We start from the raw sequence: 27,212 nt of genomic DNA on the forward strand, positions 1-27,212 counted from the left end.
ATCACTTTCAGTTGCACAAAACTATGGGGGTCAGACAATTACTTAATGATATGCTGAGATTAAAAAAGTAAAAAAAATTATAACTGTTAAAATACAAATTGTCAACATTTGCATATCCAAACACACAAAGTAAGTATCCTTAAATCAAACTCTAAATTCTCAAGCAGCATTTTTCTTTTTTATTATTGATGAAAATATTTTTTATGTGTGAGAGTACAGTAATGCCTCACTTAAGGTTGTAGTTATGTTCCTGAAAAATGCTACTTTAAGTGAAACAATGTTAAGCGAATCCAATTTCCTCATAAGAATTAATGTAAATGGAGAGGGTTAGGTTCTGAGAATTTTTTTTGCCAGACAAAAAACTATATATATCCACACAGACGCAGACACAATATAAGTTTTAAACAAACAACTTAATACACAGCAATGATGATTGTGAACCTTGGTTGAGGTGGTGAAGTCACAGGATGGAAGAGGGTGTGATATTTCCCAGGGAATGCCTTACTGCTAAATGATGAACTAGCACTTGCTGAGCCCTCAAGGGTTAACACATTGTTAATGTAGCCTCACACTGTACAAGGTACCATGAATGGAGGGAGAGGAGACAGCATGACAGAGAGAGGCACGCGCGCATGCATACACACACAAGTAAGAGAGAGAGATGTGCATTGCCCCTTTAAGTACATTGACCCCACTCTTAAGTATATTGCCTTTTTAAGTAGATCAGCAATTTTGAGGCAGCTGCTGCTGCCAGCAAGCTCCCTCCATCCTGATCGCTGTCATCTCCCCCCCCCCCAGCTCTGTGAAGATAAGGTACAGAAGTGGGGGGGCAGTAGTACATTAGCACCCCTCTTCCCCTTTCCTTCCCCCGCCCCGCAGAGCAAGCAGGAGGCTCCCAGGAGCAGCTCCAAGGCAGAGGGCAGGAGCAGCACATGGCAGCAAGGGGAGGGGCAGCTGAACTGCCCAGCAATTGATAGCCTGCTTGGCGGCGGCTGCACTGGGAACTCTAGGGGAGCTGATGGGGGGGGGGGAAGGGGGACTGCTCGTCCACCCTGGTTCCAAGCCCCCACGACTAGCTCCACCAGGCTGCTCTTTCTGCAAGCAGTGGACAAAGCAGGCGGCTGACAAACAATGTTATAAGGGAGCATTACGCAACTTTAAGCGAGCAGGTTCTCTAATTGATCAGCAACAAAACGATGTTGACCAGGACGACTTTAAGGGAGGAGTTACTGTATTGTGAAATTAGTGTTTACTGATAAATCTAATCATTCCAAGTCTAAATTAATTAAATGACACTTTTAAAAACAAGCTGTAAATATCTGTGTGCTAACTTAATCTTTCTGGTACAAATCCCTGTTTTCAGCTTTTCATCCCATCTATAAAAATGCTTTTAAAAAAAAATTTTAGAACTCAGATCAGTTTACTCTCGGTGCCATGTCTGAAGGAATTATAGAACATTCTGGATTTCCTTTGCTCATTTAAGGCATAGTCCTTTCAAATGTACATAGTAGTTTCCCTACAAAAGGAATTAGGGTTTACAAGAAGAATACAGTAGAACCTCAGAGTTATGAACTGACTGATCAACCATACACCTTATTTAGAGCCAGAAGTACGCAATCAGGCTGCAGCTGAGACAAAAAGAAATATAGTATTGTACTATGTTATACTAAACTACTTGGGAAAAAAAGGGAAAACTTAAAAAAAAAAATTGACAAGGTAAGGAAGCTGTATGCTTGTTTCACTTAAATTAAGATGGCTAAAAGCAGTGTTTTGGTTTTTTTTCATAGTAAAGTTTCAAAGCTGTATTAAATCAATGTTCAGTTGTAAACTTTTGAAAGAACAGCCATAATGTTTTCTTCAGAGTTACAAACATTTCAAAGTTACGAACAACCTCCATTCCTGAGGTCTTCGTAACTTTGAGGTTGTTCTATGCCAACATTTGGTAACAATCAGTCATCAGCTGTCTTGTAATGCATACACTTTTTGTTTTATAACTCTCTATCGTGATAGGAAGATGTACATCAAACTGAAATCTGTTTCCTGTAATAGTAATTATATTAATCTACTGATGCCTCTCAGAAACTAAGAAAGATTTTATTTGGAGGTGTTCTCCCTCAGTGAGGTTTCATTATCGTTATCCCTTTCTTTCTGTTACCCTACTCTTTCCTTATTTTTGAAGTCACTGGCTTGAAAAAATAACTTGTTCTAAAGTAATCTCTTCCTCCTACTTAATTCCCACTTCCAGTCGTAATGTTCAGTTTTTGTTCAAGATTTTTTTTTTTTACTTTAAATCACTGACTCACTAACTCCTGTTTCAATAGAAAACAGAAGGAAGAAAAGTCTTCCATAATAAAAGGTTGCATACACTACTAGTGGAAACCCCTCTTATGGTGAGGGGTGTAGAGAGGTAAATAACGAGCTGCATGAATCCAGTCTCGTAGGCTCTTGTGTTTCTTGCTGAGTTCCATTGGAGCAGAGGACAGAAGCTTTGGCCTTTGGGCTAGTGTCTGAACCTTCAGCTGTACATGTGTAAGATGACTCCTGTGGTTGCTTGGGAACACAAATGTAAGGCTGGTGACTTTGAAGGAACCATCATTTCAAGGAGCATACTTGCATGGCCCTTGATACTGGCCTATGCCCCACTACTCACTGTCAGTCTGTGTGCATGCATGTGTGCAGTATAATGTACCTAGTTAAAGTCGTCATGCACTGTGTATATTACTAACTTCATCAAAAGTTTTATAAATTCAAACTGCACATGATAAAACATCTGTTTCCACTTTTTTTAAACTTTTTTTTTCTTTCCATTGATACAGGTTGAATCAAGAGACACTCTAAACAGTATTGCCTTGAAATTTGATACGACACCGAATGAACTGGTTCAATTAAACAAATTTTTCTCTCGAGCAGTTGTTCCTGGACAGGTATTATCTATTGATTACCTCAACATAAACTGGGTTGGGTGGAAATAGAGGAAGATGTTCACAATGCTAGTCTGCCACTTCTACTGAAAACAATGGGATGCTTTTCTCTCAACTTATAAGACATCCAATCTTTTGAAGATATATTTAGGATTCTTCAGTTAGAGTTAGTGAACTCCAGACACCCAGCTGGATTACTCAGCTGAGTAACTGCTACCAATGGGAGTTAGTCACAGTCTAACCCAGTCTTTACTATCTCTCTTAAATTAAATTTGGAAAGACTGATAAAAGCAAGCATGTTTAGAATCGTAAGGTAACTTTTTCAGGTTCAAGACAAATTTATATTTTTGTAAATGGATATAGGATAAATATTGGGCACTAGTAGCATTTCTAAAGCTATAAGCATGACTTACTGCTACTGTTACTTCCAGCTGCTGCAGAAGCTAACTGTGCAACACCGTTCATGCCATTCCCAAGAGAATGGATCTGAGAAGCAAATAAATTTAGAGTAACCTAGTTTTTGGCATGCTTTGTAAAGGGTTGAATCAGGAAATAGATGACCAACTTTTTTTAATTGGGATGAATACACTGAATGTCTTCCCTAGCAATACATCTTATTGACTCTAAATAATAGATTATTAGCAATCTATGAAAAGGCCAGAGAAATGGTACACTTTGTGCAAGTATTCATAATTACAGCACTGGACAAGTTTGAATTGGTGTTTCTGGGCATGCTGTAAGTTTCTTATTTTATGGTCTTCTGTTTACTTGGGTAATATCTGCACTATTATTTATGCTAACAGTCAGCCTTAATATAGGTTTACAGAATTTTAAATATTTAAAGGCTCAAAAATTCATTCTGCCAGTATATATTTACTCGTTTAATGAATTGCTTTAAACAAGTTGTTAGTTTTATTGTACACTGTTTGACACATCATGATGGAAACCAATGGGGGATTCTTTTATATGGCATGTTTCTTGATATGTCAATGCATTCTTTTTCTCATGAACCTATTAATAGAGAAGATTTTATTAATACTGCTTGCTTTGCTAGAAAAGTGTTGACAGTAAAATTGGTAATTCACAACTAGAACTGTATTTTAAAAAAAATTCTAAAGTGTATATTCACTCCAGCAGAACAAATTTAATAAAATAACTTGAGACAACAAATCTGCATCAAAATGTCAATGAAACTCTTAATGTAACTGTTAACTACAATTACCTGTGTTCAATTTCTTTACAGATTTTATACGTTCCTGACCCAGAATATGTTTCTAGTGCAGAGAGCTCCCCATCTCTTAGTCCCATAAGTCCCTTGTCACCTATATCTTCAGAAGCTGAATTTGACAAGGCTACAGTAAGTGTAGGTATATGTGTTTCAAGGGCAATAACAATCTTCTCCATGTTTAATGAGATGTGTGCAGTAACTGATGGGAAAGAAAGGGTAGGAATAAATTATCGGTTTTTAGAATGCAGAGAGGGGTAAATAGTGGTGTCCCCCCAGGGTTCTGTACTTGGACCAGTACTGTTCAACATACTCATAAATGATCTGGAAAAGGGGGTAAACAGTGAAGTGACAGAATTTGCAGCTGATACAAAACTATTAAAGACAGTTAAGTCCAAAGCAGACTGCGAAAAGTTAGAAACGGATCTCATAAAACTGGATGACTGGGCAACAAAGTAGCAGATGAAATTCAGTGTTGATAAATGCAAAGTAATGTACTTTGGAAAACATAATCTCAACTATACATATACAATTATGGGGTCTAAATTAGCTGTTACCACTACCAAAGAGATCTTGGAATCATTGTGGATATTTCTCTGAAAACATTCACTCAATGTGCAGAGGTAGTAAAAAAAGTTAACAGAATGTTGGGAATCATTAAGAAATGGATAGAAAATAAAACAGAAAATATCATATTGCCTCTATATAAATCCATGGTACGCCCACATCTTGAATACTGTGTGCAGATGTGGTATCCCCATCTCAAAAAAAGATAGATTGGAATTAGAAAAGGTTTAGAAGAGAGCCACAAAAATGATTTGGGGGCATGGAACAGCTTCCCATATGAGGAGATATTAATAAGAGTGGCACTTTTCAGCTTGGAAAAGAGATGACTAATGGGGATATGATAGAAGTCTATAAAATCATGACTGATGTAGAGAAAGTAAATTAGGAAGTAGTAGTATTTATTTTCTCATAACACAAGAACTGGGGTCACCAAATTAAATTTAATAGGCAGCAGGTTTAAAACAAGTAATAGGAAGTATTTCTTCACACAATGCCCAGTCAACTTGTGGAACTCCTTGCCAGGGATATTGTGAAGGCTAAGACTACAACAGGGTTAAAAAAAGAAATAGATAAATTCATGGAGGATAGATCCACCAATGGCTATTAGCCAGGATGAGGTCTCTAGCCTTGGTTTTGCCAGAAGCTGGGAATGGGCGATGGATGGATCACTTGATGATTGTGTGTTCTGTTAATTCCCTCTGGGACACCTGGGATTGGCCACTGTTGGAAGACAGGATACTAGGCTAGATGGACCTTCGGTCTGTCCCAGTATGGCCCTTCTGATGTTCTTATATGCAATAATTGCTCCTGGGGGAATCCTGTGCAAAAAAACTTCAAAATTCTGGTGCAGAATTGCAAAATTCTGCATATTTTATTTGTCAAAATAATGCAATATAATCACACCAGTTTCACTTATTTTGGTAATTTATTTAAACTACCATATAGAAAGAAAATCAAAACTGTTCTTCTTTTCCTAAACACATGAAAGTAAAGTACTTGGTAACCAATACCTTGTATTCCAGTTATAATCCTGGATTTTCATTTAAATTACATTACATTACTTTGAATTTGGTTTTTGGCGTTCTGTAAAGTAGAATGTCACTTTACATTGTTCAGACTTCACACATGAAGGTCATACAGTTTTTTGCTAATTATTGTCCTTCATTTTTTTTTTTAAATGTCTAAGTAAAATAGATTCTGAGCTGTAATCTAACCTGATTGTGCCTCTCTGGCACAGGAAAAAAGGGAGGAAGCACATAGACCTTCCTAACTGAGGATTCCGTTACTGTCATTTACAATAAAGCTCCTTTACACCACTATGGCAAGGAGACTAAGAATGGGAAAAATAAACTAACAATGGGAACGTTAGCAGGCTGCCTGCCTAGTTGTTACATTTCTGCTCTACCTCGGGGACAGAGCCTGCTTTACACAGCCCTATGCCTCCAAGCCCGGGATGCAGCAGCAGCAAGCGAGAGTGATAGAGTGAGTGTCTCTCGTTCGCATGCAGACATGCGCCCAGTCCCACCCTTAACTCTCTCAGTGCTCAGCCTCCCTTCTCCTTCCCTACCCCCTCCCAGTGGTGATCTGCTCTCTGCTGCCAGTTGCTCCCAGCAGGTGTGCCCAAGCTGCCGGGGAAGAGGCATGTGTTCCCCACAGATTTCTTTGCTTCCCCCATTTTGGAGCCAAGAAATCTGTGGAAGGTATTAATTCCCCCAGGAGTAAATAATCTAAAAAAAAAACAACTAGTTTTGGTAGAGACACGAGTGACCTTATATTTGTTTTAATTAACTTTTTTTGGATTTTTATACTCAAGATATATGGGCAAGTTTAAAATCCTACATGTAATATTCCTAAACTGTGTTACCCAAAACAATTTTTAATTTCTTCAATATAATTATTTCTGGGGGAATTCTGAGAGACTGTGGAGGCGCAGAATTCATGTGTCCCGCAGAATTTTTTTTCTCTGCAGAAAATACATTTCTGGCCAAGAAGTGGTGCAGTTCCACCTTTCGCCCACCAGGGCCTGCTGTGGTGGCCAAACAGCCAGCAGCATTAAAACAGCCAGCTGTTCTGGTACCACAGCAGTCTCTGGGGAGCAGAAAATGGAACTGCAGCATTTATGGGGCAGAATGTATTTTCTGTGGGGGTGGGGGGAAATTCTGTGTGTGCTCAGTGCTGCAGCATTCCTGCAGGAGTATAAGTTCATCACAGCACCCTGCCCACAGAACCAGGTTAGACCAGAGTGGGGCACATAGGGCTGGTGTGGGGTCAAACACTGGGGTTCAGAGTGGGAGGGACATGGGGCCTGGGCTCAGGACCTAGTGAGGTGACAGTGTTATCCGGGGGACGGGCTGCAGGGACACATGAGATCGGGGAGGAGGAGGGACCCATGGAGATGAGGGGTGCGGGGATCGGGGCAGATGTGCCTGCCTGAATGGGAGAGGCTTGAGATCAGGCTCCCCAGCTCTCTAACAATCCTGACCCCCTGCCCCTCCCCCCAAAATAAACCTGTTCAATACTTTTCCCACCCACACCCAACAGCTCACCAGTTTCACTCCAGGCTCCTTCCCCCTCCCTCAACTCTTCCATTACCCCTGACTCCCCCAAGCCTTTTACACTGCTTTTGACAGGTGCAGGAAATACAGTTCTGTATCGTAATTTAAATGAATTACTCAAAATTCCATATTAATATGCCATCTAAGGAATCTTTGTCAAAAAAAAATAATTACTTGAATCTTTTTTTGGTCTGTATTGTTACAGACGTACTTGCTGACAGAGATTTTGAAATTATTTAACAAAATAATTGATACTAGCATGATTATATTGTATTATTTTGACAATCTGCAGTATTTTAAAATACTGTGTGTAGAATTCCCCTAGGAGTAAATATAGTACCGGTTTTTTTTGAGGTTTTTGTACTTCATTTGGTTCAGATAGAGACATATAGATCAGTTGAGTCACGTTCACTAACTGGTTCATGTATGGTTTGATCCACAGCTCATTGAAACTAATAATCTCTTCCATTTCTTTACATTTTTTCGGATGTCAGTAATATGTAAAGGCTGAAACTAGCTTGCCATTGAAAACCTAGTTTATAAGTATCCCTTTTCCACAGAATGTTAGTCACTGTTAAGCAGCATTGCTCCCTCAGCTTGACATCTAGACACCCAGTCGGTCTTCCTGTCACTTCAAATAATGTTCATCAGACCCAGGTCATGGACCGTCACAACTGTCTGTCCACTTTCCAAGACAGTGGATCCATATAGGCAATTCTCAAAGAAGAAAGTTACTGTGATTCTTCAAGGTGATTTGCCATATCAATACATGCTCACTGCTTGTGTTCCGTCTTCCTTGGAGTCTTTTTACAAAGGATTCATGACATAGTAGAAAGAATTTATGGATGGTTGGGACTACATCATTGTAATCTCTTAGAAGTCTGCATGACAAATCTGTCATGGTGAGTGGCATAAAACAGATGCTGTTGTCTAGAAGAGACTTCAAGATCACTTGATCACAGGTGTGCGTATTCTCCAGGGATGGTGTTCCATAAGATCAGTTCTCTCTAAAAAACAGCGTTTTTGTGGTAAAGGAACAGTATTTATTCTTTAAAAAATTCTCTGTTTAAAAATAAAAAAGCCTGAAACCACAGTTAAGAGAATCAGCCACTTCTCCACTATTGCACAACCTTTCTTAACTTTTGTATTGGTCACACGCATAACTTTAACCTCATGTATTTGAGAAAACAATATGCAAGAATTAAAAATTTCTAGTAGTTTATTTGAAATCTTGCTTTCATTTCCATTATCCAATACAACACCTTTATTTATTTTATTTTTAACACACACAGAAACACCACACCATGAATATTGCTGCACAACAGATCAGTAATGTAGCCTAAAGTACAAATGCTCAAGCTCTATGGACCTAAGTCTGCACCACCTTATACATAATTTGTAATACCAAATAGGTGAATCATTCAGTTTATTCATAAAATTTTTCATCTACTTAAACATATTGTACTAGGAAACTTATCAAAGTTTGACTTAAACTTAACGCAGGTAGGGACTATATTCCATTTGAAATCTTTAGTACATATTTAATAAAGACATAGAAATCAAAAATACATGTGCATGTTACCATCAGAAAACAAAGCAAAGTGGCAAAACTAAGATTTGGTGAATAGTTCTATTCTGATAATGAGTGATGAAGGATTATATAGTAGTGGGAACTGGCCAGTTTTCTTGGTAGCAACAGAAGCAGTTTTTAAATTTCTGAACCTTAATTTTTTCTAAAAGTGAAATTCTGGGACAAAGTTTCCAGTTGGCAAAACCTCAGTTTCTCCCGTGAATGTCGAAGCTCTGACCCTCTTCATCCTCCTCCTTAGCTTCCTATTACTACTCCTCTCTCTGGCTGCAGAGCCTCCTCCCAGTTATCAAATTCTTACGTCGCCTTACTCTTTTTTATGCAGTCATGAATGGTCTTCTCTAGGAAACTGAAAGTTCTGCAAAACTGTAAAACTAAGGAAAAATCTACAAAAAGACATTCCTAACTTTTCGAAGAATAACGTTTTAGAAAATTTAGAATAGAGAGATGAATTCAGCAGACAGATTGAGAAATAAATCACTCAAAAGTGAAAGAAAAAGAACTGTGTCCTACCCATCAGGACACACAACTGTAAAGCTAACTGTCAGAATGTCCTGTATGTGCTAAGAAACAGTTGTTATCTTACTTGTTTTTGAGAGGTTATTTGCTCATTCTGAACATGGAAGTCAAATGGTACTGTAATCACTAGGATTTGTTAAAAACAATTAGCTTATCCATGGTAAGTGGATTCTGTGATCATTTTGATTTTTTTTAACTGTGATTGCCAGTTAGAATGTCTGTATCTTATTCAGAAGGCTTAATTTAAAAATTAAGCAATATTTTAAAAGGGAGGGAGTGAATTTCCACGTGACTTGCACAGAATCACTCTTCAACGTTAGTGAATAAATCAGCCTACTTTTTAATTATATCAAGTACTTGCAGCTTTCTGCAAAGTTGTGATTTATATTGTACATACTAGTGATGTGTCTTTAAGCTAATATATTTGTATTCAAACATGCTTATGAGAACCTGCTTTGGGATTGCACTCTGCCCTTCCAGCACAAGGACACACAGTGTATGTGGGTTCCTATCTACCAATCTGATAAACCATTGCAAAAGAGGCTCTGACAAAGGCGGTATAGCTTCTGAAAACTTGAAATGCCACTTTGGATAATGTTGAATACCAGTTATGAATCTAGTACTTCAAGAGATCTTTCAGAGCAGCAGTTTTAAACTAATTATCAGAGAGGAGAAATGTCAGTAATTGGAAGCAATACAAAATTTTTCCACCAGTGTCTGCGTGCTTTGTACCCACCTTTCCTACAGTGTCTCATTTGGCCACTATCACTGTTTAATCTAGTTTTGCTTTGCTTGGGGAAAATGTGATCTAGAAATAACTATAAATGATTGAAAACAGTGTACGATATCTCTCTTGAGTTGGAGAGAACTGATACTGAGGGGGTTTTATACAGTGCCATAAAGATGCATGGCTTTTGGGGGTGGGGGAGGGGAGAGGAAGGGGAGAGAAGAATTCTGCCTTGAGAAACTTAGCCTGTGGGCTTGCCAACACTTGGTAGTTTTACAATTGCCATTCTAGAGTATTCTAAAGTAACTATGTATTTAGATATCCTTCCAACTGTAGACAAGCCCTAAAGTAAGGTGAAAAACCAAAATGAACTGACAGCTAGATAACCATCTGCCACACCTCTGTGCTATATGGTACCACTAGTTAAATGTAGTAGTAATGGAGATCTGACAATGGGATAGCAGAGAACCAAAATGAAGATGGAAGTCCTAGAGCAGGAGTAGGCAACCTATGGCACGTGTGCCAAAGGTGACACGTGAGCTGATTTTCAGTGGCACACTCGCTGCCTGGGTCCTGGCCACCAGTCCAGGGGGCTCTGCTTTTTATTTTAATTTTTAAGTGAAGCTTCTTATGCATATTAAAAACCTTATTTACTTTACAAGAATAGTTTAGTTATATATTAAAGACTTCTAGAAGGAGACCTTCTAAAAATGTTAAAATGTATTACTGGCATGTGAAACCTTAAATTAGAGTGAATAAACAAGACTCAGCACATCACTTCTGAAAGATTGCCGACCCCTGTCCTAGAGCATAAATATCCTGCTAGTCAGTGTAACTGAAAATAGCAGTTTTTTTCTGTCAAAAAATGTGTTTAAAACATGAGTATTTTCCAGTGTTTTGTTTTTTAGTTTTGTTTTAAGAGTAATGTAGCCTTGAAACAGAGTCCCCCATCATGTTTCTCTATATATGCCCTAAGAGATTGTCCTGGTGTAGGTCCTAAGCTGCCATTTTATTTAAAAAATTGTCCACTGTGGGGTTCCATGTTTTTATGTCAATCACTTCTGTAGCAGATGTGATTAGTTATTAAGACTTACACTGTCTTTTTCCTAACTGCAAGTGCTGCGACCTCAGACTAGGATCTGAAAGTCAAGCTTTGTTTTCACTGTTTTTTATATATAGATCCCATGAGCCAAACATATCTCTGGCTTACATCTGTGATCTCCCATTTTCTTCATTCGTGTTGCAGAAGAGTAACTGAGGGCAGAGTTTGGCCATACAATTATAACTTTATTTTGACATGGAAGTCAGAAGGAAATCATACACATAGTTTCTCCCTCACCTACCTTTTGTGCAACATGGGCATTTCAAATACTACACTGTCTGCTCTCATTGCCTGATAGTTATGGTCAGGTCTTCAGGTAGTAAAAGTCAACATAGCTTCACTGAAGTCAAGCGATGCTTCAGTGGAGCTATGCTGATTTCCATTAGTTGAGGATATTGGCCCTTTTATATCTGGTCTGTTTTTCAAATTAACGTATTGGGAGCCATGATTTCAGTTGTTTTTCTTGCCAAACGCTCTTGGAACGAAAAGTAGATGACTTCTAAACGTTGAACTAAAACTAGTGAAGCATACGTAAATGTACAGGGATCATAGTGTTCTTTTTTTGTACTCTGGAAAACAATGCCTTTCCTTTTGTAGGATCCAGATGGGCTCCAGCGAAAAGAGGCAGCTGCTTCACCAGCTTATGCATGTTTTCATCCTGCAAGAGTGGTATCATCCACATCAGAGGAGGAAGAAGCATTTACTGAAAAATTTCTCAAAATTAATTGCAAGTACATGACTTACGGCAAGGTACTTAAACTCCTCACTCTAACTCTTAAACCATTCTGTATGTTTTTAGATAAACTTTCAAGTTTTGTTTTTTTTGTAAAATGTGAAGTACAAGTAATTCACTTCACTGTAATAGACAGCTATTTATTTCATACATTTTTGCTAAGCATTCTCTCTAGATTCTCATACTCTTTAGCCTCGGCAAATCAAGAGAACTGATTTATAATGCAACTAGTTGTGACAGGTTGCCTTGTAGCAACATTGTAAGGTGACTGCACGTGCCTTAAGGACATATAGGTTGTATAACCCTCCCATACTAGCAGACCCTAAGGGTGGCTTCCTTGTTGGACTCTGATGACAGTATATATGTATTTAAAGACAAGTACATATTTCTTGTTGCCTCTAAGATTTAGGGTTTGTTTTTTGTTAGCATTATAAATAGTCTTTGCATCCACTGTGTGTGTGTGTGTGTGTGTGTGTGTGTGTGTGTGTAAAATATATTTAAAAAAATTTAAAATCTCATATGCAATGGCAGTATCCCAAGTATAGCAAAAAGTCCCTTGTATGGTTAGAGCATGTCTGAAGCAAATGTCCTGAAGTCTGATAAGCTTTAGCCCAGTTCACAAGCATTGGAGCTCTGTCCAAGTACACTGGAGGCAACTGATTGATCTACTAGGAACTGAGATCTTCCTCCAAAGCCTTCAGGTAAGTCCACTAATGAAGAATTCCATGTCACCAGAAATGTTTGGGTCTAGGAAGTGGATCAGCAAGTCCTGGGGAGTCTGAGGTGCTTTATGTCTTAATGGAGGCAACTCATTCAGCTTGCATTCAAAGTCTTTTTGGTTGTTTTCTCAGTATGCTCTTTCAGCTTGCTGGGCTATAGATAAAGCTTCTGTTAGTCTTCAATCCAGGCCTATACTAGGAGCACTTAGTTGATACAGCTATGTCAGTATAGTGTATTAGCAAAGCACTGTTAGTGTGAACTCAGCTGATGCAGACCAAACTGCACTTCTGCCAGTATATCTTTTTTTCCAGCAGTCCTTGAATGAAATAATGTACACTAGCAAATTTGGCCCAGTATAACTGCGTCTATATTAAGTACTATTGCCAGCACAGCTATGTTGGTGGCAGCTTGAACCTCCTCACATCCCTGAAAGACTTAGCTATGCTGGCAAAATTTTCATAGTGTGGACCTGTATTCAGCGTACCAAAAAAAAAAAAAGCTGTCTTTGCTCGTAATCCAGTGTGGTACACAGTGGGCTTACTTCATTCCTGGTCCTCCTCTCATAGGTGGGACTCTAAATTGATGGGCTATCTCTTTGAGCTCTTATTAGCTTTTCCTTGGGTTTCTCTAAAGTACATTTTTCGAATTGCCATACTCTCAGGTGGAGAACTGCAGGTGTTGGTTATGAACTTTCCATTCAAAAGGAAAAACACCCCTGCTTCTTTATTCAAGTTACTCCCTAAAGATCAGCCAGTTACCTTGCTATTCTTTATTTCTTTGATTCATGTAATAGAATAATAGAAAATTAGGATTGGAAGAGATCTCAGGAGGTCATCTAGTCCAACACCCTGCTCAAAACTGGACCAACCCCAACTAAATCATCCCAGACAGGGCTTTGTCACACTAGGCCTTAAAAACCTCTATGGATGGAGATTCCACCACCTCCCTTGGTAATCCATTCCAGTGCTTCACCACACTCCTTGTGAAATAGTGTTTCCTAATATCCAACCTAGACCTCTCCAATTGCAACTTGAGACCATGGCTTCTTGTTCTGTCATCTGCCACCACAGAACAGCCGAACTCCGTCCTCTTTGGAGCCTCTCTTCAGATAGTTGAAGGCTGACTTTTCTCTTCTGCAGACTAAATAAGCCCAGTTCCCTTAGCCTCTCCTCATAAGTCATGTGCCCCAGCTCCCTAATCATTTTCTTTGCCCTCTGCTGAACTCTCTCCAGATTTTCCACATCCTTTCTATAGTGGGGGCCCCAAAACTGGATGCAATCCTCCAAATGTGGCCTCACCAGTGCTGAACAGAGGGGAATAATCACTTCCTTCGATCTGTTGGCAGTGCTCCTACTAATGCAGCCTAATATGCCATTAACCTTCTTGGCAACAAGGGCATACTGTTGGCTCATATCCAGCTTCTCGTTCACTGTAATCCCCAGATCCTTTTCTACAGAACTGCTGCGTAGCAGCCTGTAGCAGTGCGTGGGATTCTTCCATCCTAAGTGCAGGACTTTAAACTTGTCCTTGTTGAACCTCATCAGATTTCTTTTAGCCCAATCCTCCAATTTGTCTAGGTCACTCTGGACCCTATCCCTACCCTCCATCGTATCTTCTTCTCCAACTCTCTCTTATAGACATATTTTTTTCTATTTTGAAAAGGATAAGGGCATTGTGATGGGGTACACAAATCCTACAGTGGGCCAGAAAGGGTTAAAGGATGGTACTGAGCACAGATAGCCCTGCAGAGCATGCTCCAACTGGAGGGAGAGGTTTGAATAGGGAGCAATCCAATTTAGAGGGGAGGAGTACAGACCTACCCTGAAGTCTTCTTCCAAAAGGGGCCAGAGAAGCTTCTCTGAGGGAAGAGAAGAATATGCTGAGCCTGGCTGGTGCTGATGGCCTGGTTTCTTTTTCATTTTTCCTTATCTGGGGCTAGAAGCTGAGGGAGGAAAGCAGTAGTAGGAAGTAGCCCAGAGAGGGTAACTCAGAGGCCAAACACTTTAACTCTCTTAGGTCTCTTGGTCAGGACCCGATGGAGTGGGTGGTCTTCAGGCTCCCCTGTCACTGTCCTCAAGAGAGTGGGTGGACTTTAATGAGTAGGCCATGCAGCCCACCAAAGTCCACGTTACAGGCATGTTTACAGAAACAATTCACGTGTTTGTGGTCATGTCTAAAAAGATCACTAGGTAATTGTCCTCTTATGAAGTTAATCCATCGTGAATAGGACTCTGTGACATCTTCAGCAGCCAGTGTGGCTGACCCCACGGCCAGCTAAGCAGCTAGCCCTGGGAACCGCTGCTCAGGTGTTCCTGGGGACAGCCACACTGGCTGCAGCTGGAGCGGCTCTACAACCAGTCTCTTGGGTGGCCTCGCAGCCAGCCATGCTAGCTGCTGCTGGGACAGCCCCAACGTCCAGTGCCAGCCTCATTGGCTGCTGTTCTGGTGTCCCCAGGCAGCTGGCCCTGAAGACCGTCTTGGAGTAGCCGCTGGCCCCCTGCTCCGCACCTCCCCACCCACAACACACTCACTCACAATCACTCTCTGGCAGAAGCAGCTGGGAAGCCCCTCAGGGCTCCCTCCCCTGCCACTGGTGCCATGGTCTCCTCCCCCAGGGTTCCCCCCCCCCCCCGCAGCCACTGGTGCCGCGGGCTCCTCCCCCAGGTGCTGCGGGCTCCCCCCAGGGGCACCACCCCTCCAATCATTCTCCATCCCCCCGCCCCCCAAGATTCTATTGAGGTCTTTATAGTATAGGTCATGAACAAGTCATTGGCCAGGATTTTTTGTTTTTTGCCCATAACCTGTCTGTGACTTTTACTAAAAATACCTGTGATTAAATCGTAGCCTTAATCATTAACTTTTCAAGCCTCCCGTTTATTTTGAAGTCTACGCTTCTAGATTTCTACGTTCTGCTCTTCGGTATTTTTACCCTAAATTCTAAACTCTCTCTTTTGGCATCTTGAAGCATTTCCTCCACCTCTACTTGACTGGGAAACCTTCAGAGTTGATAGGTGATTTGTTCTAATAAAACCTTTATTTCTCCATATTGAACCAGAATTCCCTTCTGTTGTCTAGGGGATGGAAGAGGGTCCCTTTCAGTAGTGCTGTCATAGTATAATTCCCCACTTTGAATCTTAGCGTTCAAAAGATGGGGTACCAGCATGAATTCCTCTAAGCTCAATTACCAGCTTAGTACTTGTAGCGCTGCCACCAACCAGGAATTCCAGTGCCTGGTACACTCCGGTCCCCCCAAAACCTTGCCCAGGGACTCCCAAGAAGACCCAGACCCTCTGGATCTTACGCAAGGACAGTAAACCCTTTCCCTCACGGTTGCCTCTCCCAGGCTTCCCCTCCCTGGGTTACCCTGGAAGATCACTGTGATTTCAAACTCCTTGAATCTTAAAACAGAGAGGAAAATGCACCTTCCCCTCTCCTTCTCTCTTCCCCTCCCAGATTCTCCCTGAGAGAGACAGTAATCCTAACACAGAGAGAAATTAGCCTCTCTCTCCCCCTTCCCTCCTTTCTCCCCACCAATTCCCTGGTGAATCTAGACCCCGTCCCCTGGGGTCTCACACCAGAATAAAAAAATAATCAGGTTCTTAAACAAGAAAAGCTTTTAATTAAAGAAAGAAAAAACAGTAAAAATTATCTCTGTAAATTTAGAATAGGTACAGGGTCTTTTAGCTATAGACCCTGGGAATATCCTCCCAGCCTAATATACAAGTACAAATTAAAATCCTTTCAGCAAATACACATTTGCAAATAAAGAAAACAACCATAAGCCTAACTCGCTTTATCTACCTAGTACTCACTATTCTGGACTTTATAAGAACCTGCATCGGAGAGATTGGAGAGAAACCTGGTTGCACGTCTGGTCCCTCTGAGCCCCAGAGTGAACAACCAAATTCTAACAGCACACACACAAAACTTCCTTCTCTCAAGATTTGAAAGTATCTTGTCCTCTAATTGGTCCTCTGGTGACAGCCAAGCTCACTGTTCTTGTTAACCCTTTCCAGGCAAAAGAGATATGAAGCACTTTTGTTCTATTAACTCTTACTTATCTGTTTGACAAGTGCCTAAGGGATTTAAGAGTACAAGTTAGCTAGACTTGTACTCCTAAATCCCTTAGGCACTACTGAAAGTCTCCCTCTTAGTCTTGTTCAGTGTGTTGCTCCACCAGAATTGCTTTTATGAACCTTTCTTATTGAATTAGAGTTTGGGTGGAGGTGTTGAAGAAATGGGTTGTTTGCATCCTCGCTAATGACATATCTAGATGTGTGTGCTTATCTAACTTAAAGTTTTTTGAGTGCTGGTCCCTACATGTATTCCACATGTACGTGTGCATGCATGCCGTGTGCCAGAGTCTGGGGATTCTAACAAGCTGTGTCCATAGGCCACCACATGTGCAGTAGCTCTCCTCGTGTAGGGGGACCCCCTCCCTATAGTCTGGAACTAAGCCCAGAGTCCCAGGTTCAAGAACATCTGTTGCTCATTTCCATTGCAAACACACGAAGCTCCTGAGCTTTGATTAAGGAAACGCCTGACAGGGAAGTCTGAGGCCATGCTCTGACCTGGGCTAGGGAGTCGTCATCCCTCCTGCCCCCTCCCAATATATTGGACCCATCAGATGAGCAATGTCCCTTTGAGCACGAGCTTAGGAGCAGAGTCTACAGCTGTTAAGCCTAAGGAATCCTCAATTAGTGTAATGACCCAACCATTCCCAGTCTCTGTTTAAACCTAAGTTAATTGTATCTAATTTGCATATTAATTTGAGTTCAGCAGTCTCTCTTTAGACTCTGTTTTTGAAGTTTTTTTGTTGCAAAATTGCCACCTTCAAGTCTGTCACTGAGTGGTTGGTTAGAGAGGTTGAAGTGTTCTCCCACTGGTTTTTGAATATTATGATTCCTGATGTCAGATTCTATTTCCCTGTGTTAAGTTCTCCTCACACCTTCTATGGGTCATCTCAATTATCACTTCAAAAGTTTTTTTTCTCCTGCTGACGATAGCTCATCTCGGTTGATTGGACTCTTCCAGTTGGTATGCATACTTTCACCTTTTCATGTTCTCTGTATGTATAAATATCTCCTGTCTTCCATTCTATGCATCTGAAGAAGTGAGCTGTAGCCCACGAAAGCTTATGCTGAAATCAATGTTAGTCTCTAAGGTGCCACAAGTACTCCTGTTCTTTTTGCGGATACAGACTAACATGGCTGCTACTCTGAATCTTCGTTTAATGTTGTAGGTATGTTCCTGAAAAATGCCACTTTAAGCAAATGCTGACTCAGGCAAGGGTTGGGGTTAGTGGTACAAATGTGGGGTTATTTTGAGCAGCAGTTCCCAAGATAAAACCCCCTTAAATAAAACTCCCCAGCATTTTACAAAATCACCTGGTGGTTCTAATATTTGTGTGTGCAGCTGGGATGGTCTGTATTTCTCACCTGGTGCATAGCATGGCACCCCCTTTGCAGGGAAGTATTGAAGTTACTCAGGATTAAGCTTGGAATTCAAAATTAGCATGTGAGTAACTGAAGCCAGAAAGTCAAATGTTGCACGTGCAGTAAAACTAGAGCTCTGTTAAAGTGCTTCCAGGCAGTCTGTCACAGTAACCTGGTGGAAGGAGATACGTTGTGCCTATTGAACCTGAACTGTTACAGCGGTTCTCTCAACAAAATTTTTGGTGGCCTCAGAGTATGGCCACCAACTCTTGCTGGTGGCCACTCTGACAATTTTTCCTAAAATTCCTAATTAACTTTAGGAAAAACAAATATGTACATTTACGTGTCCAAATCATTGTAATTTATTTATGTAGAGTTTTTTATAGTCTCAATAATAAAAATAACATACTGTTGTCTCTGTTGTTTATTAGACCTAAACAGAATTAGAAACAAATAAGGTGCTTTGTGTGTTCTTATTTTTGGTCTGTTTTCTTTTGAGGTTTTTTTAAGACTTGCCAGTTAGTCTGCTTTTGTGAAAATTGATATTTGTATGTTAATGCCACTTTTTATAGCAGCAGACTTGCTAATTAGCTAGCTAACTAGCTGAGAGGCAGAGAAAAGTTATATTAGCAAATATCACTTTTAAAAACAGACTCAGCCCTAGCAAGCTGGGGGGCAAATTAAGCTCTGGATGGGAAGGTGGGCAAGGAGGCAGCTGGGGCTGGGAATGATGGGGGGGAAGGGGTCAAGCGAGGCAGCGGGTGTTGGGGGATGGATGGGGAGGTCGAGAAGCAGCAGATGCAATGGAATGGGTGCATGAGGGGCCAGGGGCAGTGGGGTAGTAGTGAGCCCTGCATTCACGGACCACAGGTCTGCACTCTAACGACCGAAGCCTGGGGCCACAGAGGACATAACAGGGACAGGAGCAATTGGGGGGTGGGGTGTGGAATGGCGACTGCGGCGTCAGCACCTCCTGCTGCACAGCTGGGAACTGGGGTCCTGCAGCTGGAGCCTGAAACCCTGTGGCGAAGGAATGGAGCTCACCACCCGCCACTCCAGGGCTGAAGCCTGAATCCCAAGCCCCACTGCCTCTGGGAAGGTGGGGTACTCAGAGCAGCTGCCTGCTTCTCTGGCATTTGTGGTTCCAGAGAGGGGTAGGGCCATACCTAGGGTAGGGCCCAACCTCTGCCCCCCTTCCCGCTACACACACACCAGTCACTACATAGGAGGCTGTGGCCACACGAAAAGCCCCTGGTGGCCACATGTGGCAATGGTGACCGCATTTGAGAAACCTGTTCTTGGTAGTTTTCAGAGAATGTGTGTGTTCATGTTCCTTGCTCTCTGCTTGTGTTCATCAGGGGCCTCTTTCGAAGCTTTGCCTTGAGACCAAAATTTCTGGTTTAAGAATGATATATTAAAGTGCTCTAAAATCCACATGTAGATTCTAATTTTATTTTTGAAGTATTTTCAAGGCATTAATTAATTCGAGAAGATAAAATACTTGAGGTCAGAAGCAGTTAAGGTAAATGTAATTTTCCTGAACGATGGGAATCAGGTTGATCAAACAGAAGCAAGTCATTGGGATCACTTGATCAAGGGATTCCTAGTAAACAGTGTGCCTAACATGATCTGCTACTAGCATTTCCACATTCCCTAGCTCTGTACCAAAAGTTTTAAGAATATGATGGTCAGACCAGTTGGCAGGTAGGTGGGCAGGGAGCAGATGGAGAGAAGGGTTTGGAGCATTGCAGATAGTGTGGTGGTTGGGAGCATCCAGGATTTGGGGCTTGTCTCCTTTTCCAGCCCTTGCACCTGAGGTTTGTGCTCTGACTCAGCTGCAGAAGAGCCAGCACACGCCTCAATAACTATCCTGATTAGTTCAAATGCCAATTTTTTGAAAATCCAGTTTAATAGCTAGATCTTTGACAAAGGAACTGGGTGTCCAGAAAAATAGCTTTTCTGTGATAAGTCGACAAATATTGTCCTCAGAGACCCTTGCTGTCTGGGAACACTGAAGCACTTACAGAACAGAGTCATAAAGAGGAAAGCTGAGCACCTTCCCCTCCAGTGACATATTTGAGGGGAAAGGGAAGTGGATTCATTTTTACCTTTCTCCTCTCCTGCCTGATTTCTCCCCATCGCTTCTCCACCAGTCCAAGGGAGGAGGTTCTAGGGCTCCTTTTTCCTTTACTGTTCCTCTTCCCCCCCCCCCCCAGGGGGTAGGAAACAAGAAATACTCATTCCTCCATGCTGCATCCAGTAGTGGGGAATGGGGTCCAGGCTCACCTTTCTCTCCTGCTCCTGCAGTTTCTAGGGGAAAGCGGAAGGCCAGGGTAGTGCAGGAGAGTGTGGGGAAGAAAGGAGATGTGACAAACGAAATTCAGTACTGATAATGCAAAGTAATGCACTTTGGAGGGAAAAAATGTAACTGCTTACACTTTTTAGGATTCTAAATTAACGGTACTTCCACAGGTAAGGGGCTTGAGTGTCAATGAACACTTCTGCTCAATGAGGAGATGGAGTCAAATAATAAACAATATGATGGGATGTGTAAGGAATGAGATGGTGAATAATATGGAGAATACTATAGAGCATTTATATAAATCTGGGGTGTGGTCCTATATAGAATACTATATATAGTAATGGACACCCAGGTCTCAAAAGGGTTACTGCTATATTCAAGAAGTTTCAGAAAAGGAGAATGGGAATTATTGAGAAAGCAGAGGAAAAACTCCCATGAAGAGAAATTGAAAAAATTAGAAGTGTATCTTAGAAAGGAGGTGAATAAGAGGGGACATGATAAAAGAATTTAAAATAATGAACATAGAGAGCTTCAGTCACTCCTTGTCTCATTACACAAGAACAAGGTGACATTGAAATCAGAAGGTTACAAATTCAAAACCAATAAAAGAAAATGCTTTTTCACACAACATAGAATTAAACTGTTGTGCTCTCTGCCATAGGAAATTGATCTTAAGAACTGAAGATTCAAAAGGGGATTAGACACACTTATATTCACATCCAGAATATTAGAGTGTTAATGCTTAGAAATTTAGTGGAAGGAATATTACACCTCATGCTTCAGTGCTTAAGCCAATCTTCAATTACTAGAAATCAGGATGAGACGTAATATGGGAGTGTCACCACTCCACACCTGCATTTTTGTCTCATTCTTACACCTTGTTCTTGAGCGTTTGGTGCTGACCACTGGGTCAGACAGGATACTGGACTAGATAGATCTTTGGTCTGATCCAGTCTGATGATTCCACGCTTCTCACATGGAAGTAATTGTCTATAAGGAATATGCTTCATGGATAATTTTTATTTGTAAACTGCTCCTGGAGGAAATCTGCACCTCTATGTGTGCGCGCAGAATTCATGTCCCTGCAGATTTCTTTGCTTCCCTGCAGAAAAAGAGAAGCAAAGGGAAGCTGTACGAGTGGTCACAGAACCCTCCCCAGCAGTCATTTCAGGCACCTGGAGCAGCCGATGGAGAGGTAAATCACTGCGGAGGCACAGGATGGGACTGGGGACACCCCCAACCAGTGGCTCCTACCTTGCACCAGGCTCAGCTGCTAGTACAAGTTGGGGAGGACAGGACTTATTCTTCCCCTGCATGGAGCAGCCAGGGCAAGGTAAGATGCAGCCGCAGCCCCAGAAATCTCCTCGACTGCAGGAAGCTCCGCACTCCTCCACCTCCTCACTTCCTGCCCCCATCACTTCTCTCCTATGTCGGGGGAGGGATCCCTGTACAGGGAGCTGTTCCCCTGTCCACCTGACCCTCTCTCCCCCTGCCAAGACCTCTGCACCCAGAACGCCCACTGCACCTGTACCACTGCCAGCCCCCCAACCCACCCACATCTGGATCCCCACCCCTGCACCCAGAGGGCCTCTGCACTCAAACCTCCACCCCGATGAGACCCCTGACTTGTCCCCTGCACCTGGATCCCCACCCCGCTGAGCCACAACCAGCTTCATCCAGACCTCCACCCCACCAAGCCTCAGTCCCTCCGCTGAGCCCCAACTACCTTCACCTGTACCTCTCTGCAGAGTCCCATTTCCCTTGCACTCAACGCCCCCGTACCCAGATTGCCCCACACAACCCTCTCACACCACACGTGGTTTCCCTCCCCCATGCCCCACTAAGCCCCTCCCTATTTGGATCTTGCTGAGCTGAGCCTGCTTGCCCCACACCTGGATCAGAAGCCAGAGCTTGGTGGGTGAGTGTGAGACTGTCCCTCTTGCTTACTATCTTGGTGCACCTGGCGTGAAAGCATAGAGCCCTGGGGTGTTTCTGGGGCAGGCCTGACCCTTGCATTGTGTCAGGGTTGGGTGCAGCCTCACTGCCGAGTCTGTGTTGGGGGACGAGAGGGGAGCACTGCAGGATCATCTTGCACCTCTATGCAACCAGTGGCCTGTGCTCCCCACTGCCATGGTGGAACTTCCACATTTATTTATTGACAAATAAAATATGCAGAATTTTAAGATTGTGCACAGAATTTCTTTTATTATTGTTTGGTGCAGAATTCCCTCAGGAGTAGTAAATTGGGTATCTCTCACTTTCACTCACTCTCTCTCTCACACACATTTTATCAGTCAAGTTAATTAGGAGCAAGAACAGTCCAAGCCATTATTTGAGAGAGAGCTCCCATCATTCAAGGAGAACTAGCCAATCTAGAATTGGAAATTCTCATACTACAAACTGGCTAGATCCTCTGAATGCTCCCACATCTTTCTAGCCTGGTACTATAGACCCTCAGAATTTCATGAGTGCTCTACTTTGAGTTTTGCTTTCCACACCAGGCATGATATCCTGTTGCTGAAAGGAGGAACAAAGACCTGCATGCTTTGCAGTTCAGTAATCCAACCAGGTTAAGTTAACTTTTTGTCATATTTGCATCTCAGAATTTTTTTGTTCCTCCTATCAACCCTGTCACCTTTAGACAAAACTGTGATAGGATAGGATTTTTACAAACTGGGACCAAGAGCTGTTAATGTGTTAGAAAACTTCCTTTTCTGTCACTTGTCAACTTTCTCAGATAACTAATTGACTGGAAAATGGCCATAAGATATGAAAGAGAGATTGGGATGGGGAGGGTGTGATTGCAAAACCACCAGCACAGTTGGCAGCACACTATTTGATAGTTCAGTTTTATGCCTTTCAAGCCTTAACTTCTCTTGAGACTATGTTCTCATCACTAAGGTCTTCATTCATTGGTAGGGACACTAACAGCAGCAGTAAAAAAGTTTCCATGCGGTTCCTGATCACTGTTAGTAGTCTGTACATACCTATGGTCTCAAGTTCCATCAGTTTGGCACAGTCAGTGAATATTAAATTCACAGTAAGTTTATATTAACTATTTATACTTTGTGTATAATGTATATGAATTAGGGCCGTCAAACGATTACAAAAATTAATCCCGATTAATCAGTTCTAATCACACTGTTAATAATAGAATACCAATTGACATTTATTTTAAATATTGTTGGATGTTTTTCTACATATTTTCAAATATATTGATTTTTAGTTACAACAGAAAATACAAAGCATACAGTGCTCACATTATTTTTTACTACAAATATTTGCTCTGTAAAAGCATAAACAAAAGAAATAAAATGTTTCAATTCACCTCATACAAGTGCTGTAGTACGATCTGTTTATTGTGGAAATGCAACTTACATATGTAGATATTATTTTGGTTACATAACTGCCGTCAAAAACAAAACAATGTAAAACTTTAGAGCCTACATGTCCACTCAGTCCTATTTCTTGTTCAGCCAATTGCTAACACAAATAAATTTGTTTATATTTACAGGAGATAATTTATTTTATCTTTTGTACAGTACATATTTTAATTAAAAATGTGAGCACTGTACACTTTGTATTGTTGTACTTGAAATAAATATATTCGAAAATGTAGGAAAAAAACAAAAATATTTGTAATAAATTTCAATTGGTATTCTATTATTTTTTAACAGTGTGATTAAAGCTGATTTTTTTATCGCAATTAATTTTTTGAGTTAATTGGGTGAGTTAAAATGGGATTAATTGACCACCATAATATGAATCAAATGTGCATATAATAAAGTAAACTTAGTAGTATAGGTTAGAAATCTGGTTTGAAGAGGTTTGAAATCTGAATGAAGAGACTGTCAAATCAGGAACCATCAGCTATTAAGAAATCCATGATTACACAGGCTTCTTTAACTTGTGTTTAGTCTGTATGAAAAGGAATTTAATGGGAATGAGTGAGCTCTCCTAGTTTTGTATACAGAAGAGCTGTAAAGGTTTTGTGACAGTTGTGACAAAAGTAGCATCCTGAGGAGGAGTGGTTGTGCATTTTCTTTCACAGCACAGAATGCTTGTCGTGATCCCAGTAACACTACAAATTGGAAAGTCCGATGGAAGTATTAGTGATGTATTGGAGGGCCAATGTGTTCCTTTTCAACTACTGAAGCTCTCTGTCGTAGAGATAAGGAAGCTGCCACAAGTTAGTTTTTCTTCAGTGAAAGAAAGAAATAAACCCTGAAATCATTACAGGTCCATAGCTGAATCACAGCAAACAACTTGCCAACAAGACTTGTTAGTTTAAAATAAAACAAAAAAACTAGACCAGCTCTTGGTCAAGAATTATGAAATCATACCCTGTTTGTTTGTTTTTTTCCAGGGAGTCTGGACAGGTTTTCAGCTGTTCATATTGTGCTTAAACATAAGCCTAAGAACACTATGGAAGTTTATAATGCACATCTAAGGACTTCCAGGGATTTTTTATTCCCTTGTACTATCTCCTCAGGCCCTGTAATATGGGGTATTTGGCTGGAGTTAGAACTTAAATGACTGACTTACACTATTGGCATTTAGGAAGAAGCAGGAACATTTTTTCCCAAACTAAATGCTCACAAGCTTTTGGTATTGCAGCTGTAGGACTGGAAAACTTGTCTTCCAGTCACTTCAAGGACAACTACCTAAAGATACAGGTTGCCTTTAATCACCAAACTTATCTTTTTGATTTGTTCTGGGAAACCTCCAAGTACAATAAAACACCCTTTCTTTGAGTTTGTCCTTTCCCCAAGGATATTAACAGAATTTCATTTTGGCTGTAGGCCCATCAGCAGAAAGTGCATTTATAATCCAGTGTGCCTCAGAGATTATCTTATAAAAGCTAAGTCCTATCCAAGTTCTTCAAAACTGTTAGGGTTTATCCTTGAAATAAATTTATTCCTTCATACTTCTCTTTGGAGTAAATGGAGACAAACTGTTTTAACTATTGTGGTAATACTTGTAAATGTGAAAAACGTGTTTGTCAGTATGTGGCAAGGTGAACTATAGCAGAAGTAAACATACAGCTGATTCTTCACATGTACCCTTTTGGATACTGTTTTAGTCTCTAGGATTCCCTTAATCAACATAAAAATAGCTTGCAAAATTATTTCATCTTGGTGACTGAAATCTGTTTTTCATATTGGTGAGTGAAATAACACTTTGTATTTTTGTTTTTCACCATCATGTTAAAAAGTGTCACATGTAGGGTGGAGAGGGTTCTACCTGGCCTGGTAAACTTTCGTGAGTATCTTGAAAGTCATGCATCCGATGAAGTGGGTATTCACCCACGAAAGCTCATGCTCCACTACGTCTGTTAGTCTATAAGGTGCCACAGGATTCTTTGCTGCAACTATCTTGAAGTGTCTGCAAATCCATTACTGAGAGCATGTATATGTCTCTCCACTTTAAATAAAGCTAAGCAGTTTGTCAGTGTAGGCAATAACAGTAAAGATGACAACTGTTCACTAATGAAAAATGCTTTGCTTTTAGTGCTGGCATTTTGGGTCCTTCAACACTGTGTCCTTGATCCAGTAAGGAAGAGCTACATAGTAAACAGCCCAAGTAGAGATAAAGATCCAATCCTGGAAATGTGAAGGACCCAGTGCAGGCTATAGTAAACAAATCAGATTTTTTTTCTTTTAAGTGTTTGGAGTCATTTGCCCAAAGCCCTTTTGCTCATGAGGCTATATAGCCTCACTGTTCAGTGTTGATTGTCCTGAAGATGATGAAATGAGGCATGGCTGATGGAGAGCTTGGATTATATTGAAAGCCATAAAGTAGACTTGCTGGGCTTAAATTTTGGATTACCTTTTTCTTTTAAATCCTCACTCACTTCTGTATCTTTGCCAGCTTAATTTTTTAAGTAATTTTCTGTTCAGTGTTGACTAAGCTGCAAAGTTAGTCCCAAGCAATGAGTAACCATATCTAGTTAAGTCTCTACTCTCCTTAAGACCAGGATTTTAAGAATAGTATTTTAAGTTGTTGCATGTTTTGAGATTGTTTTTAAGAACTGTTGCCCCTCTGAATATCCTGATTCTGATGTTCCACTCCAGTGAGGACTTTCCTTTTTTTAGTTCTGTGATGGTAAACTTTGGCAAAAGACTTGTGACTGCTGTATGTGCACTTAAGTACTACAGCAATGTAAGCAGTATAAAATTCCTAGGTATGTTTTTAGCCGCCATCCAAGTAATTGCAGGATTTTCTGTCTTAGAGGCAGACTATGGAATGATCTAGATCTGATCTAAATGTTTAACTGTGGTTACTACTTAGAACCTCATAATACTGTGTTGGCCTTCTCTCTGAATCCAGAGTTTGGCTTCTGGTTCCTGGCACCCCAGGCACTTTGATCTTTGCCTTCTCTGCTCTGGACTCTGGCCACACTTAAAAATAAGTACATTAAAAATCCTTAGGATTAGGCTGCAGCAATATCCTTTGTGTAAATTGTCGGATGTTGAACTGCTAGAGGTGCTGCCTTTCAGAAAAGACTTAACCATTGGTAGTGATTGATGTACTTCCATGTTTTAAAAGAAGTGAGTGTTGAATAAAAGTGATGGAATATTTTAAACAGACTTGGTCTCTGTGCATTCTTGGTTCTATTGCCTTACTTTACTGGCAGAAAAGCCTTTATTCTCCCACAACTCTGGGTGCCTTGTGGTGCTAAGTAAAGTCTCTTCTGTCTCACATCAGTGGAATTATTATTAAAATTGCAGTTGCACAGTCTTTTTGTTGATTATGCAGGAATCTGAAAGAACACTACTCTTTGTATTATAGGTTGAGTTTACAGAACCTGTAGTTGG

The 27,212-nt window shown here is 40.9% G+C and overlaps 1 protein-coding gene across 4 annotated transcripts in view; it reads left to right on the top strand.

The window, feature by feature from the left end:
• Positions 1-27,212, top strand: part of OXR1 (oxidation resistance 1) — a 488,405-nt gene that overhangs the window by 373,202 nt on the left and 87,991 nt on the right. For 3 of the 4 annotated variants that reach the window (XM_030553695.1, XM_030553698.1, XM_030553701.1), the window contains exons 3-5: positions 2,817-2,924; positions 4,165-4,278; positions 11,802-11,954. In XM_030553695.1, coding sequence (XP_030409555.1) covers positions 2,817-2,924; positions 4,165-4,278; positions 11,802-11,954 — 375 coding nt within the window. Of the gene's footprint in view, positions 1-2,816; positions 2,925-4,164; positions 4,285-11,801; positions 11,955-27,212 lie in introns of all 4 variants that reach the window. The other variant, XM_030553697.1, reaches the window with a different exon arrangement.

Source organism: Gopherus evgoodei, chromosome 2 (assembly GCF_007399415.2).
Source record: "Gopherus evgoodei ecotype Sinaloan lineage chromosome 2, rGopEvg1_v1.p, whole genome shotgun sequence".
Classification (NCBI taxonomy): domain Eukaryota; kingdom Metazoa; phylum Chordata; order Testudines; family Testudinidae; genus Gopherus; species Gopherus evgoodei.